Source organism: Neovison vison, chromosome 6, assembly GCF_020171115.1.
Source record: "Neovison vison isolate M4711 chromosome 6, ASM_NN_V1, whole genome shotgun sequence".
Lineage (NCBI taxonomy): Eukaryota > Metazoa > Chordata > Mammalia > Carnivora > Mustelidae > Neogale > Neogale vison.
The window spans coordinates 68,624,559-68,638,938 of NC_058096.1; the positions used below are offsets into that span (position 1 = coordinate 68,624,559).

The window sequence follows — 14,380 nt, forward strand, 5'->3', positions numbered from 1 at the left end:
AGACAATTTGCTGATTAAAAAATAAAAAAGCATAAAGACCCTCTGGGCTCACTTTAAAAAGGGTTTCTGACTGCACTGAAAATGACCCCAGTGTACTGCTCAAAGTGAATTTTTACAGCAACTACAACTACCAAAAATAAATAATAATAATAATAATAATAATAATAAAAAGGCCATGTGATTTTACCTCAATGATTTTATACACTGGCTCTATTATATTTGAAAAACCATCCAAATTCCAGGCAATTATCCAAAACAGTATAAATATCGGGATCCTTATTACATTATAAAAGCTAATTTTCTTAAAAAGAAGTGCATTTTAACTTTTGGTATTTCTACAGAGTTTATTGAATCTTTACATATTTACAGATAATATGTTATTACAGGTGGATTTGATAATTTTACTCAAAGTGCCAGAAGTTATTTACAGATAATAAGTTATTACAGGTGGATTTGATAATTTTACTCTAAGTGCCTGAAGTTTAATGAGCCTTACTTCTTGATATTCCAAATTAGGGCTAAAATAAACACACACAAAAGGACTTCTAACAGTTTCTCTTCAGAGTAAGAATAAGTGTCAGTAGTAACGCATAATGTAAGTCATGCACAGGGTAGGTGACCTGTCATGAAGCCACGATGATGGTGAGAGACAATCATCGTAAAGGCAGACCATGTGGATGGTGGTGAGCTCAGATGTGGAGGAGGCCGCCCTAGTGCGGTCCCGTCAGACACTTCTCAAAAGGCAACCAAAGGAGAAAACACCAATGCTAAAAGCAAGTAAGTCGAGTAGCAGAATATAGGTACCAAAAAGAATGAAAAACATCCCAGCTTCTTTACCTGCAGGAGAAGTTCTTGCAGCTGGGCCCGCTTCTGCTTTATCCGTTCTATCCTCCTCTGCTTCTCTATCTTTAAAACACAGGTTACAAAATAACATGAACATATGGAGAGTATAAAGTATATGGAGAGTATAAAGTACTGCTCACTTTCCAGGTCCCCATTCTCAGATATCAAGAATTTTCCTTAGGGGTGCATGGGTGGCTCAGTCCATTAAGTGTTCAGTTCTTAGCTTCAGCTCATGATCTTTAGAGCCCGCATTGGACTCTGCACTCAGTGCAGAGTCTGCTTGGAATTCTCTCCTTCTCCTTTGGCCCCTCCCCCAGCTCATGCTCTGTGTTCTCTCTCTAAAATAAATAAATCAATCTTAAAAAAAGAATTTTCCTTAAAATTCAATCCATTTTAACAACCAACATCAATAAAGGCATATCACATTTTTGGGGAGCAGGGGTTGGGGTATGCAAGTAGCCATGATAGCAGAATTGTGGTAACTATTATTATTATTATTATTTTTTTTTTTAAAAGAGTTTATTTATTTGTCAGAGAGAGAGGGGGCACAGGCAGACAGAATGGCAGGCAGAGGCAGAGGGACAAGCAGGCTCCCCGCTGAGCAAGGATGCGGGACTCGATCCCAGGACGCTGGGATCATGACCTGAGCCGAAGGCAGCTGCTTAACCAACTGAGCCACCCAGGCATCCTGGTAACTATTATTATTAATGAAACCCATCCACTTAATAAATACTAGATATGCAGTACTTATTGCTATTTTCAAATTCTAATCAGAGTAATAGTTAACACTTAATGAATACTTACTCTGTGTGCCAGCAACTCAACTAGGCACTTCATACACACATTATCTTTTTTTCCCTCCCTACACACATTATCTTAAAGCATCTTCTTAAGACCCTAGGAGGTGAGAACTGTTGTTAACCCATTTTCCATGTAAGGAAATGGAGGCATATAGGGTTAAGTAACGGCCCAAGGTCACATAGCTAGTGAAGGGCAAGAGTCAGGATTTGAATCTAAGCCATCTGGTTCCAGAGACTTTACTATTAATTACTTTCTTATATTACCCCCAACCCAAAGAATGCAGTAAGATCTCATTTAAGATTTCAGTTTAACTGACTTTTAAATAGGCATACCTCCTAATACAGAGAGCCTACATATTCAATACAAAATTTCTACTTGTAGAGTAAGGAACATGCTTATGGAACAAATTTCCCAGCTTCACACAACTATTACTTAATAGTTAACTTAATAACTAAATAGTTAGTAGGGTCTGAATTTCCTCATAGACGAGTTCCTCACTGTGTCTTTAGGCAAAAGTGAGTAACATCAAACATGACATTTTTCTTGTCAACTCTAATAGTGTTTCTTTCTTTCTTTTTTTTTTTCTTTAAATTTTATTTATTTATTAGAGAGATGGAGAGAGGGCACAAGTAGGCAGAGCAGCAGGCAGAGGGAGAGGGAGAAGCAGGCTCTCCACTGAGCAGAGAGACCGATGCGGGGCTTGATCCCAGGACCCCGGGATCATGACCTGAGCCAAAGGCAGCCGCTTAACTGACTGAGCCACCCAGGTGCCCCTCTAACAGTGTTTCTTATTTGCTCCCCATCTACTCCAGTCTGCACCAAGAGTTTCTTCCCATTTTTCATCTAACCACTAAAGCACTTTCATCTTAAATTACTTAAGATTCACTAGAAAAATCTATGTGGCTTTCTAAATTTGAAAAGAGTTTCCCCCCTCTATCTGTAGCTGTGACAGGCCAGACCCCTACCTGTCCCTCATACCCCCATTTAACACCAAGCCAAGTTGTATCAATTCTACCTGTAAAACACCTCTCCAACCTCATGACACTGACTTAACTCAGACCATCTCCAAGCCACCCCCTCAATTTCCCTCCTCATCTTCCTGTTAGTTCAACTTCCAACCTCACTAGGAGAATGATCCCTTGAATATGTCCCATCAGTCTTCCTCTTTATATTCAAAAGCTTCCCACTGTTTCCAGGATCAGGTCTTCAAAGCTTCACACTTAGAAATCCATCCCCTTTAGCCCTGCCTGTACTCTGGTCAAACCCAGCTGTGTACATGCTTTCTTATGTCTGCTTCTGGAAGGCCCTCCCTGCCCTAAACCACTGGGTAAACGCCTACACCTCCCTCATCACTGAGCTCAAGGAATTGTTTCTTTTCTTGGTAAAGCCCTCCTTTACCTCCCTTTCTAGAGCATCTGTATATATGTCTTTTTTTTTTTTTTTAAAGATTTTATTTATTTATTTGACAGACAGAGATCACAAGTAGGCAGAGAAGCAGGCAGATAGAGAGGAAGGGAAGCAGGTCCCCTGTTGAGCAGAGAGCCCCATGTGGGACTTGATCCCAGGACCCTGAGATCATGACCTGAGCCGAAGGCAGCGGCTTAACCCACTGAGCCACCCAGGCGCCCCTGTATATATGTCTTTCACAGGAATAACTGACCACAGTTTTGGTAACTTCTTTTACATTTTTCCTTTTCTCAATTAGAATGAAAGTTCCTGGGGTCAAAGATTCTGTCTTGTATAATCTTTAGGTACTGCTAATAGATTTCTGCTTGTTGAGGCTTTGTTATCAGCTAACTATTACTGGTAATAAAAATGATCCTCGGGATACCTGGGTGGCTTACTAAGTTAAGTGTCTGTCTTTAGCTCAGATCACGATCTCAGAGGCCTGGGATCGAGTCCCAAATTCGAATCCTTGCTCAGCAGGGAGCCTGGTTCTCCTGCTACCTGCCACTTTCTCTCTCTGACAAATAAATAAAATCTTTAAAAAAATTAGAGAAAAAAACTTAAAAAAAAAAAAAAAGATACTCAAATTCTACTCTATCAGGAGAAAAGGAGGTCATTTCCACGGCAGCATATGAATAACATTCTACAACCATTTTTTTTTAATTTTTAATTTTTTATAAACATATAATATATTTTTATCCCCAGGGGTACAGGTCTGTGAATTGCCAGGTTACAACCATTTTTTTTTTGTTCAAAGATTTTATTTATTTATTTGAGATAGAGAACATGAGTAGAGGGGAGGGGGCAGAGGCAGAAGCAGACCCTCCCCACTGAGTAGGGAGCCCAATGTGGGACCTCAATCTCAGGATCCTGGGATCACGACCTGAGCTGAAAGCAAATGCTTAACTGACTGAGCCACTCAGGCACCCCAACATTCTACAGCTCCTGATGAATGTCTGATTTCTCCCTCTATCCACAAGGACAATAATATCAAATAAGTTTTGATTTGCTGAGGGGAAAAAGGACTAAAACATGAAATCAACCATATTTATTGCCAGAAACTATATTTAACTTCAGTGTATTCCATTTATGGCCATGAGAGTACAATGATGTCAAATCAATTTAAAACCAGTAGGTCAGGGCACATGCTCATATAGGAAAGATTTTCTATAATGATTAAAGTTAATGAGATAAAAAATGTTTTTGCATATAGCATCCCAAAATCATGTTCACCGAACATTCTATCCTTTCTGATAAAGATACAGATGAAATACCATTCTGTTGCCACTGATGTGAGAATCAAGGACAAAAGTTTAAACACTAAAAGTAAACAGCCAGTTTGATCCTTTTTTTTTTTTTTTGGATCCATACAGCAAGCATTTCATCAAATAACATATTATTTCTATTTATGAGTTGTCAAAAATTTATTATTAGAGTGTTCACAATTAAACTAGAATAAAATACCTTTTCTAAGAAATCTCTATGTCTCTCATTAGTCAACTATAGACCTTTCTAAATCTCCTTCCAGTTCTAAAATTCAACAAAGAGTCTGACAAAAAAAATAGTATACATGAACAATTAGAAATATTTTAATATTATATGCATTCCTAAATTAAAATGCCTCTTATAGAGGTGCCTGGTTGGCTTAGTCAGCTAAGTGTCTGCCTTTGGCTCAGGTCATGATCCCAGGGTCTTGGGATGGAACCCCGTGTCAGGCTCTCTGCTCAGTAGGGAGTCTACTTCTCCCTTTCCCTCTGCCACTCTTCCTGCTTGTGCTCTCTAATAAATAATTAAAATCTTTAAACTAAACTAAACTAAAATAAAATGCCTCTTATGTAAAATAGAATAAACTACTATCTAAAAACAGATTTTTCCACTTACCTCAAGATTTTGACATTCCTGAGCAGAATTGGTAGGCAGGCCAATCCACTTGATTTCTTTTTTTTCTTTTGAAATTATGTTCATTGCCATTAACACATTTAAAGCATCATAAACTCTTCTCCTAATATTCTTCTGGTCATAAGCCTGCTAAAAAATACTTTTAATGAGTGATAAATTTCAAGGCTTAAGATACAGTCACAGGATATTAGGATATTTAATTAATATTATTATTATAATATCTTAGGAGTGTTTAAAGAACTCTATACCCAGTGAAAATATCCTTCGAAAGTAAGGATGAGATAAAGATACTTTCAAACAACCTAAAACATAAAATATTCTAAAAAATGAAGATTACGTTAGCAACAGATCTAAATTAAAAAATACTAAAGGGCATTCTTCAGTTAGAAGAAAGATGGATGGGATACAAGGTAGAAGTTTGGAGATGTAGGATGGAATGAAGACCAACATGAAAGACAAATATGTGGGTATATTTCAAGTAACACTCACTTTATAAAATAATAATGTCTTACGGAGTCAAGAATATATATAGAACTAACATATGTGACAACAGTATATATCAGAAAGGGGTAATGGATGTATTAATTAAAGTGGGCTAAAACCCTGCATTGTCTGGGAGGATATTGTTAAGACTTTGTTATTAGTCTACAATGAAAATAGGGAACTTGCACCAAAATGTCATCACACAGATCACTAAAGCACATTGTTTATTTCAGCTGATTTTTTTTTTAAGCAAGATTTTTCTCAATAAGGAGACTGTCTTAACTTAGATTATGGAAAGAAAAAAAACCCTTATTTTATTGTGGACAAGCAGTTCTTATGAAAAATCCAATCAATCAAATGCCGTGATAATAATGGATGGTCGATAAAACTAAATATAGAAACTTAACTTGAAGGGAGAAACTGAAGTTACAGAAGTGAATGTAAATATTAGAAATCCTGACCCTGTAGAAATAATGGTAATATAATAAAAAATATCAGGAGACAAACCGAAGTAGGCCTGCTGAGTGAGGTTCTCTTTAATATTTAAAGGGGCATGGGATCCAAAGCAGATGAACTATTCAAACAGATGAAGTACATTAATAATAGAGGTTTTGGTACAACGTATTTATTTAAAATCATTACAACAACTATAATAATATTATTCTTTTAACAACTACCATTAATATATTCAATCTGAATTTGTGCTAAACAGGAAAGATGGGAGATGCAAGTAAATACAAGCATATTAATTTTTTTCCTTCATAACCAACAGATACTGGTTTTATAGGGGACAACAAACAAAAGAAACAAAATAATGAAGTTAAAGTTATAAAGATAACCAATTAAAGAACTAAAAGAACAAACCTTCCAATTTATTAAAACAAACAAACAAACAAATCCCCCACACAGCAGGGAACAGGAAGAAACACCCCCCCCCAAAATTTGTATCCAGGGATGGGGATGGGAGTGGTTAGTAACAATGTATGTTAGATGATGAAATGTACTAAGAAATGCCTCAGTACAGAAACATCTGAGTGAAAACTGGAGAGGAGAGCGAAACCATATGGCTCCTTAGCAGAGATTCAGACAAAGGAAATAGTGAGTGTAACAGTCTGATAAGGAATAGATCTGGCATATTCACTCCAAAACAAAAAACAAAAAACCCCACCAGTTTTAATCATGATCATCAGTATAAATTTTCCTACTAAATTTTCCTCCTACTAAATTTTCAGGATAAACTATATAGAATTTGATTACATTCAATATCCATTTCTGATATTTTTAATTAGGAAAAATGAAAGAAATGTTCATTTAAAAAGATCAAATTATAGTTGCTATCATTTCAAAATATAATCTTTATTATAAGGTGGCTAGAGTGTAGTAACTGGGAGAGTGCATAACAGGAGACGAGATTGGAGAGGTAATGGTGGGCCAGGTCATATGGAGTCTTGTAGAACATTTTGAGAACCACTTTCACTCAGAATCAGAATGTTCGTACCTTCTCTACAGTTGCCAGAGAAAAGAATGACTCACAAGAAAAAACTCAAAGTACCCCCCCCAAATATAAATAATACAACTCACGATCTCTGATCACAGTTAATGAAAAACTCAGTAAAAAGTAAAAACCCAGAAAAACAAACAAAAATCCCTATCATCAGGAACTATAAAGACTCTAATGCCATTCTTAGGTCAGAGAGGAAATGAAAACCAAAGTTGCATAATATTTAAAGAATAACATTGTATCAGAATCAATGGGAAATGGCTAAAGCAGTGAACGAGAGGAAAAGTTGTAGCTATAAAGATTTTAATTACTAAACAAAATAATAAAAGTAAAGTATACATCATAGAACAGAAAAATAACAGGAGTAACTTCAGGAAAGAGAATATTAAATAAAGATAAAACGGGTGCCCGAAGGGCTCAGTTGGTTAAGCATCTGCCTTCGGCTCTGATCATGATCCCATGGTTCTGGGATTGAGCCCCACATTGCGGGGAGCCTGCTTCTCCCCTCCCTTAGCTTGTGTGCTCCTGCTCTCTGTCAAATAAATAGAGAAAAATGTTAAAGAAAAATGAAGATAAAAAAAGAAATTAACTGCAAAACAGGAGGGGCAGTTTAGAATCTAAGAAATGGTTATTTGAGAAAAATAATTGCAAATAATTTTGAGAACAGGTATGAAATGGAGGATTTTCTAAGCAAACACAAAATACCAAACTGACTCTAAGTGAGACAGAAATTCTAAACAGACTAATTACCAAAGAAAAAATGGAGAATACTATTTAAGCTTTACCCCCCACCAAATCGACAGGCCTAGATGGTATCACAGGTGATTTCTATAACATGTCAGGGAAGAGAAATACACAATCCATGCTATTTAACCTATAATGGAGAAAAAGAGGAATAAGGAGGAAAAAAGCCTCTAAATTTTAAAAAACCAGCATTAACACTGCAAATCAAAACTGCAAAGATGGTAAAAAAAAAAAAAAAGAAAAAAGAAAATCCCGCCAATCTCATTTGTGAGTGTCAGTGTAAAACTCCTCAGTTTTCAGGAAAATATACAGAATTTGATTAAATTCAGTATCCATTTCTGATTTTTTTTTTAGTTAAGAAAGAAACTGGGATCAAGCCGAGCCCTGCATCTGGGCTCTCTGCTCAGCGGGGAGCCTGCTTCCTCTTCTCTCTCTGCCTGCCTCTCTGCCTACCTGTGATCTCTGTCTGTCAAATAAATAAATAAAATCTTTAAAAAAAAAAAAATCAAATTATGGTTGCTATCATCTCAAAAATAAAACCTTTGTCATAATTAAGGTTGGAAGACTATAACTATTTCCACTAAGGTCAAGAACAGTTATAAAAAGTGTTGTGGGGGAAAAAAAAGAATTGTTGTGGAGTACATACAATATGATTACATTTAAATAAAATGCAAATTGACCTATAATGATGAAAAGCAGATCAAAGATTGCCTAGGGATAGAGGGAGAGGGAGGGACAGATTACAAAAGGCGGAAAGAACCTTCTGGAAGTGACAGAACTGTTCTTTATTGCTCTCTAAAATAAATAAAATCTTTAAAAAATAAAAAAAAGGAAATAAATTTTATTATGTATATGCAAAGGAATTTGGGGGATGATACTCAAGAATCTCAAGAATAGTGAATAGACCTTTGGGGAAACAGATTAAGGTCTTGATAAGGAGATATTGTGGGGCACTTGGGTGGCTCAGTCAGTTAAACATTTGCCTTTGACTCAGGACATCAACTCAGGGTCCTAGGATTGAGCCCCAGGTCAGGCTCCCTGCTTAGCAGAAAGCATGCTTCTCCCTCTTACTCTGAGCTCCCCCTGCTTGTGCTCTCTCAAATAAAAATAAATAAAATCTTTAAAAAGAAAAAGAGAGATTTTTATTATATACTCTTTGGTACAAGTGAATTTTTTTAGACACATTCATACATTATTTTTCAATTAAAAACAAGATAAATTTTTCAAATTGGCTTAGATATAGAAGAAACATTAACGAATTCAGAAACACATTTCAAGTCATTCAAATATAAAAAGTATGTTTGAGAAAAGTATATTCCTGGGCACTCGAGTGGCTGAGTCACTTAAGCGTCTGCCTTCGGCTCAGGTCATCATCTCAAGGTCCTAGGATGGAGCCCCGAGTTAGGCTCCCTGCTCTGCAGGGAGTCTGCTTCTCCCTCTCCCTCTGCCCCTCCTCCTGGCTGTGTGCGCCCCCTCTCTCTCTTTCAAATAAATAAAATCTTAAAAAAAAGAAAAAAAGTATGTTCCTTTTGTAGCCCCAAAAAGTAGATTTTTAAGAATATTTGTTAATCTTTATGTTTAAATATATAATAAAAGAACGCTTTCAAAAACAAAACTAACAAAAACTCAACAACAAAAGAATTCCCCAATCGGTAATATGAAACCCTCAGGTAAAGGAGTTGGGGATTCCCCAGTTTGTCTGAGTCCTTAAAAAATGACAGTCAACCCAGAGATATACTATTTCGCCGTTCCAGTCAAAGTCACATGCATGATGTACCTACCGAATCAGCGGCCAAATGGTTATTTGAATTGGTGAACTCTGATACCAGCTCATCAGCCACTTCATTATATGACGTTGTACCTTTCCGCTGAACTTTCTCACACACTTTCATGGAAAAATGTCTCAAACCTTTTCCATTTTTATCTCCTTTTTTGCTTCGTTTACTAAAAGAGAAGAAAAATACATATTTATATACTAGACTTCCTTTATAAAACTAATGGGAGAATATAGTAATTTGATTCCTGCTTTAAGTGGTAAATTTTAAATTGAATTCGAATGAAGAAATGTTTTGAACTTAATTTTTGCCTTAAAGCAAATAAAGTATGAAGATGAGTGCTTTCTATACACATCATTCATTTATTCAATAAATATTTACTGACCAGTTACTTACTATTATGTGCCAGGTACTATTCTACATACTGGGAATAAATCCATGAGAAGAACAGACAAAAACACTGCCCTGGTAGTTATATATTTACCTTTTTTGTATTCTGTGTGTGCCATAGTTCCTTTTCACGTAAAATTAAAGTACCACTATTCTCAGTTTCATTTATCTACTCAAATTTCAAACAGAGGTCATTGGTATTAATAAACGATCTAAGTCTTCAATTATTTTAACTTTGGTTAATGCTTAGTCCTAAATTCTGATAACTTATTACATTTTCAGGGGTTCAATTTAGTTCTGCCAATTCTGAATGCCAACTATATGCCAAGAACTGCAGTAGGGAATAGAATACAAAAATGACAACTGAGGCAAAATCCTTTCCCTTAGTATGAATCTCGTTGTGGGGTGGGGGAGGGGAGACAGTGGAGACAAATCAGACCTATAAGGACACACAATTCCAATGTAGTAAGGTTACGTGCCAAGACAGAGTTATTTACAAGTTCATGGGAACTGAGAAGAGGGACATCTTATCTAACCTAGAGGAGAAAGATTTGCTGGAGTAAGAGCCAAGTGAAAACAATCAACAAAATGAAAAGGCAACCTATGGAATGGGAGAAAATATTTACAAACCCTTTATCTGACAGGGGGTTAATAGCCAAAATAGCTAAGAAACTCCCACAACTCATTAACAAAAAACCCCAAATAACCCAATTAAAAATAGGCAAAAGTCATGGACAGAAGTTTCTCCAAAGAGAACAAACAACAGGTGTATGAAAAGGTGCTCAACATCACTAATCATTAGAGAAATGCAAATCAAAACCACAATGAGGTATTACCTCACATCTGTTAGGATGGCTATTAAAAAACAAAACAAAACAAACAAGATAAGCACTGGTGAAAATGTGGAGAAATCAGAACCCTGGCACACTGTTGGTGGGAATGGAAAATGGTACAGTCGCTATGAAAAAAGTATGGAGGTTCTCAAAATATTTAAAATAGAATTTCCAGGGGTGCCTGGGTGGCTCAGTGGGTTGGGCCTCTGCCTTCGGCTCAGGTCATGATCTCACGGTCCTGGGACTGAGCCCCACGTTGGGCTCTCTGCTTAGTGGGGAGCCTGGTTCCCTCCGCCGCTGCCTGCCTCTCTGCCTACTTGTAATTTCTCTCTCTGTGTCAAATAAATAAATAAAATATTTTAAAACAAACAAAATAGAATTTCCATATGGTCCAGTGATCCTGTTTCTGGGTATATATCCAAAAGAACTGAAATCAGGATCTCAAAGAGGTACCTGTATTCTCGTGTTCATTGAGCATTATTCACAATAGCCAAGAAATGAAACTAACCTCATGTCCACAGGCAGATAAAAGGATTAAAAAATGTGGCATATAAATACAATGGAATATTATTTGGCCCTAAAAGAGAATGAAATCCTGCCATATGTGACAACATGGATGAAGCTGAAGGACATTAGAGTAAACCAATCACAGAAGGACAAATAATGCATATCTCACTTATATAAGGTATATAAAAGAGTCAAACACATAGAAGCAAAGAATAGAATGATGCTTGCCAGGGCCTGGAGGGAAAGGGAAAACAAGGAATTGCTCAACACGTTCAATGAAGTTTCAGTTATGCAAGAACAGCAAGTTCTAGATATCTGCTGTACAACACAGTATGTACGGTTAATGATAATGTACACTTAGTTGTTGGGGGTAAATATCCTAAGTGTTTTCACCGCCACCACCACCAAAAGAGAACTGTCAAGTGAAGGAAGTTAGTAAGGGCAACTAGGCAGAAGCAGCAGCAGTACACACATGGGAGAGTGCAACAGATGGTAAATGTTCAGAGACATAGAAACAAACAGTGCAGCATGACCAGAAGATAAAGTACAAGGCAAAAGATGGACCAGAAAGGGAGACAAGGGGCCAGGCCCATAAATGCCATGCAAAGGAACCTGTACTTTATCACCTTGCTTTAGTATAATTATATTCATTTACAAATTATTTACACATTTGGGGTGCCTGGGTGGTTCAGTCATTAAGCATCTGCCTTCAGCTCAGGTCATGATCCCAAGGTCCTGGGATTGAGCCCCACATCGGGCTCCCTGCTCAGCGGGAAGCCTGCTTCTCGCTCTCCCACTCTCCCTGCTTATATTTCCCCTCTCGCTGTGTCTCTGTCAAATAAATAAAATCTTAAAAAAAAAATCATTTACACATTCTACTGTCTTATATACATTAAGAAACAGACAAAATGTGCTTTTTAAAAGAATGAAGGAAGGGCAGATACCTACTTTCCTTTTTTAATTTTTATTTATATCTATTTATTTATTTTTAAAGATTTTATTTATCCATTTGAGAGAGAGTGTGAGAGACAGCATGAGAAGGGAGAAGGTCAGTGGGAGAAGCAGACTCCCTGGAGCTGGGAGCCTGATGGGCACTCAATCCTGGGACTCTCAGAATCAGGACTTGAGCTGAAGGCAGTCACTCAACCGACTGAGCCACCCAGGCACCCCAGATATCTTTCTTTTTCCCCACATTCCCAAAGAATCACCTGTGGTCACAGACTACTACTACTATTATCTCTAACTACTACTACTGAAATACTGGGAAGCCACTAAAGGTAACATGGTAAAATTGTCAGTCAGGCAGAGATTCTGGCTGCAAAGTAGAAAATGCATTTATGAGGGGGCAAAAGCAAAGACCAGATGAGAGGTAAGCCTAGGAAGAAATATCGACTCTTGAAATTGGGGCAACTAGATAAGTAGGGTTGAATAAGAAGAGATGGATTTGTGTAAATTTTAAAGCTGAACTTTATTTTTTTTTAATTTAATTTTTAAAAAATATTTTATTTATTTATTTGACAGAGATCACAAGCAGGCAGAGAGGCAGGCAGAGAGAGAGGAGGAAGTTCCCCGCTGAGCACAGAGCCCTATGTGGGGCTCGATCCCAGGACCCTGAGATCATGACCGGACCTGAAGGCAGAGGCTTAACCCACTGAGCCACCCAGGTGCCCCAAGATGAAAATTTATTTTTATCTTTACTAAGTGACTGGTCGATACGAATGTTAAGAACGTGGGAAGTGAGAGAATGACTTTTAGAAAGGGGGTCATTTATTGAGATCCAGGAGACAGGAACACAGTCATGAGCTGCATTTTAAGCCTCCTCATCTACATGGTCCAATACGTAGGTATGATCCACATGTAGCTATCGAGCACATGAAATCTGGGAAGCCTGAATTAAGATGACGTCACTGAATTTCCAAGACTTGTATGAGAAATGAATGTTAAATACCTCATGGATATTTTTTACACTAATTACATGTTGAAATATATTTTAGATATATTAGATTAAATAGGAGATATAAAAATTAATTTTAGGGGTGCCTGGCTGGCTCAGTTGATAGAGCACGCCGACTCTTGATCTTGCACTGTGAATGTGAGCCCCATTCTGGGCGAGGAGATTACTTAAAAATAAAATCTAAAAAACAACAAAAAATGTGAAATTAATTTTAAAACTGGCTTAGAAAATTAAAAATTACATGTGCCTTGCATTATATTTTTTTGGGTCAGCAATGATATTGAGTTTGACATGTCAGTGGAATAGCCCAACAGGTATAATCAATAGATAATCGAAGATCTAAGTCTCACTTTTAAGTGAGCTCATAGGACAGGTCACTTACAAACTCATCAGCATGTGTACCCATGCCAACCTTCTTCCTAGAAGTCTTAGAGGATGAGGTATCCCTCTTTGTTATTAAATCTAACTTCCTTTTTTATTTTTTTTTAAAAGATTATTTATTTATTTATTTGACAGAGATCACGAGTAGGCAGAAAGGCAGGCAGAGAGAGAAGGGAAGCAGGGTCCCGCCGAGCAGAGAGCCCGATGTGGGGCTTGATCCCAGGACCCCGAGATCATGACCTGAGCGGAAGACAGAAGCTTCAACCCACTGAGCCACCCAGGCATCCCTAACTTCCTCTTTTAAGATAACAGCTTTATTGAAATATAATTCACATACTGTAAGCTCTATTTTTTAAAGTATACAATTCAGCAGCAACCATCACCACAATCTAATTTCTTCACCCTAAAGAGAAACCCTGCACCCACTGACAATCATGCCTCATTCTCCCAGACCCTCTTCCTTCTTTTTCTCCTCTCTCTCTCTCTCTCCTTTCTTCCTTCTTCACTTCTCCCTCTCTCCTTTCCTCCCTCCCTTTAAGCACGTTTCACGCCCAGTGTGACACCCAATGTGGGGCCTTAACTCATGACCCTGAGATCAAGACCTGAGCTGAGATCAAGAGTGGGATGCTCAACTAAGCCACCCAGGCACCCCCAGAATCAACTTTTCAACCTGAAAATTTCACTCTAGTGCTTCTATTTCTGTATTGTTTGCTCTCCTTGAGATGTTCTCTCCAGTGTTTTGTTTTTAATATGCAACTTTATTTTAAAACTGGAATTTGATCCAGACTCTAGATCCAATTTACCACAATAAAGGAAATAGCAT

General features: G+C 37.3%; 1 protein-coding gene across 11 annotated transcripts in view; it reads right to left on the reverse strand.

Moving 5' to 3' along the window:
- The window catches only part of TFDP2 (transcription factor Dp-2), a 184,877-nt gene that overhangs the window by 21,449 nt on the left and 149,048 nt on the right, over nucleotides 1-14,380 (reverse strand). For 10 of the 11 annotated variants that reach the window (XM_044251513.1, XM_044251510.1, XM_044251511.1 and 7 more), the window contains 3 exons: nucleotides 9,499-9,661; nucleotides 4,972-5,118; nucleotides 838-906 (listed from right to left, as the gene is read on the reverse strand). In XM_044251513.1, coding sequence (XP_044107448.1) covers nucleotides 838-906; nucleotides 4,972-5,118; nucleotides 9,499-9,661 — 379 coding nt within the window. The remainder of the gene's footprint in view (nucleotides 1-837; nucleotides 907-4,971; nucleotides 5,119-9,498; nucleotides 9,662-14,380) is intronic. The other variant, XM_044251509.1, reaches the window with a different exon arrangement.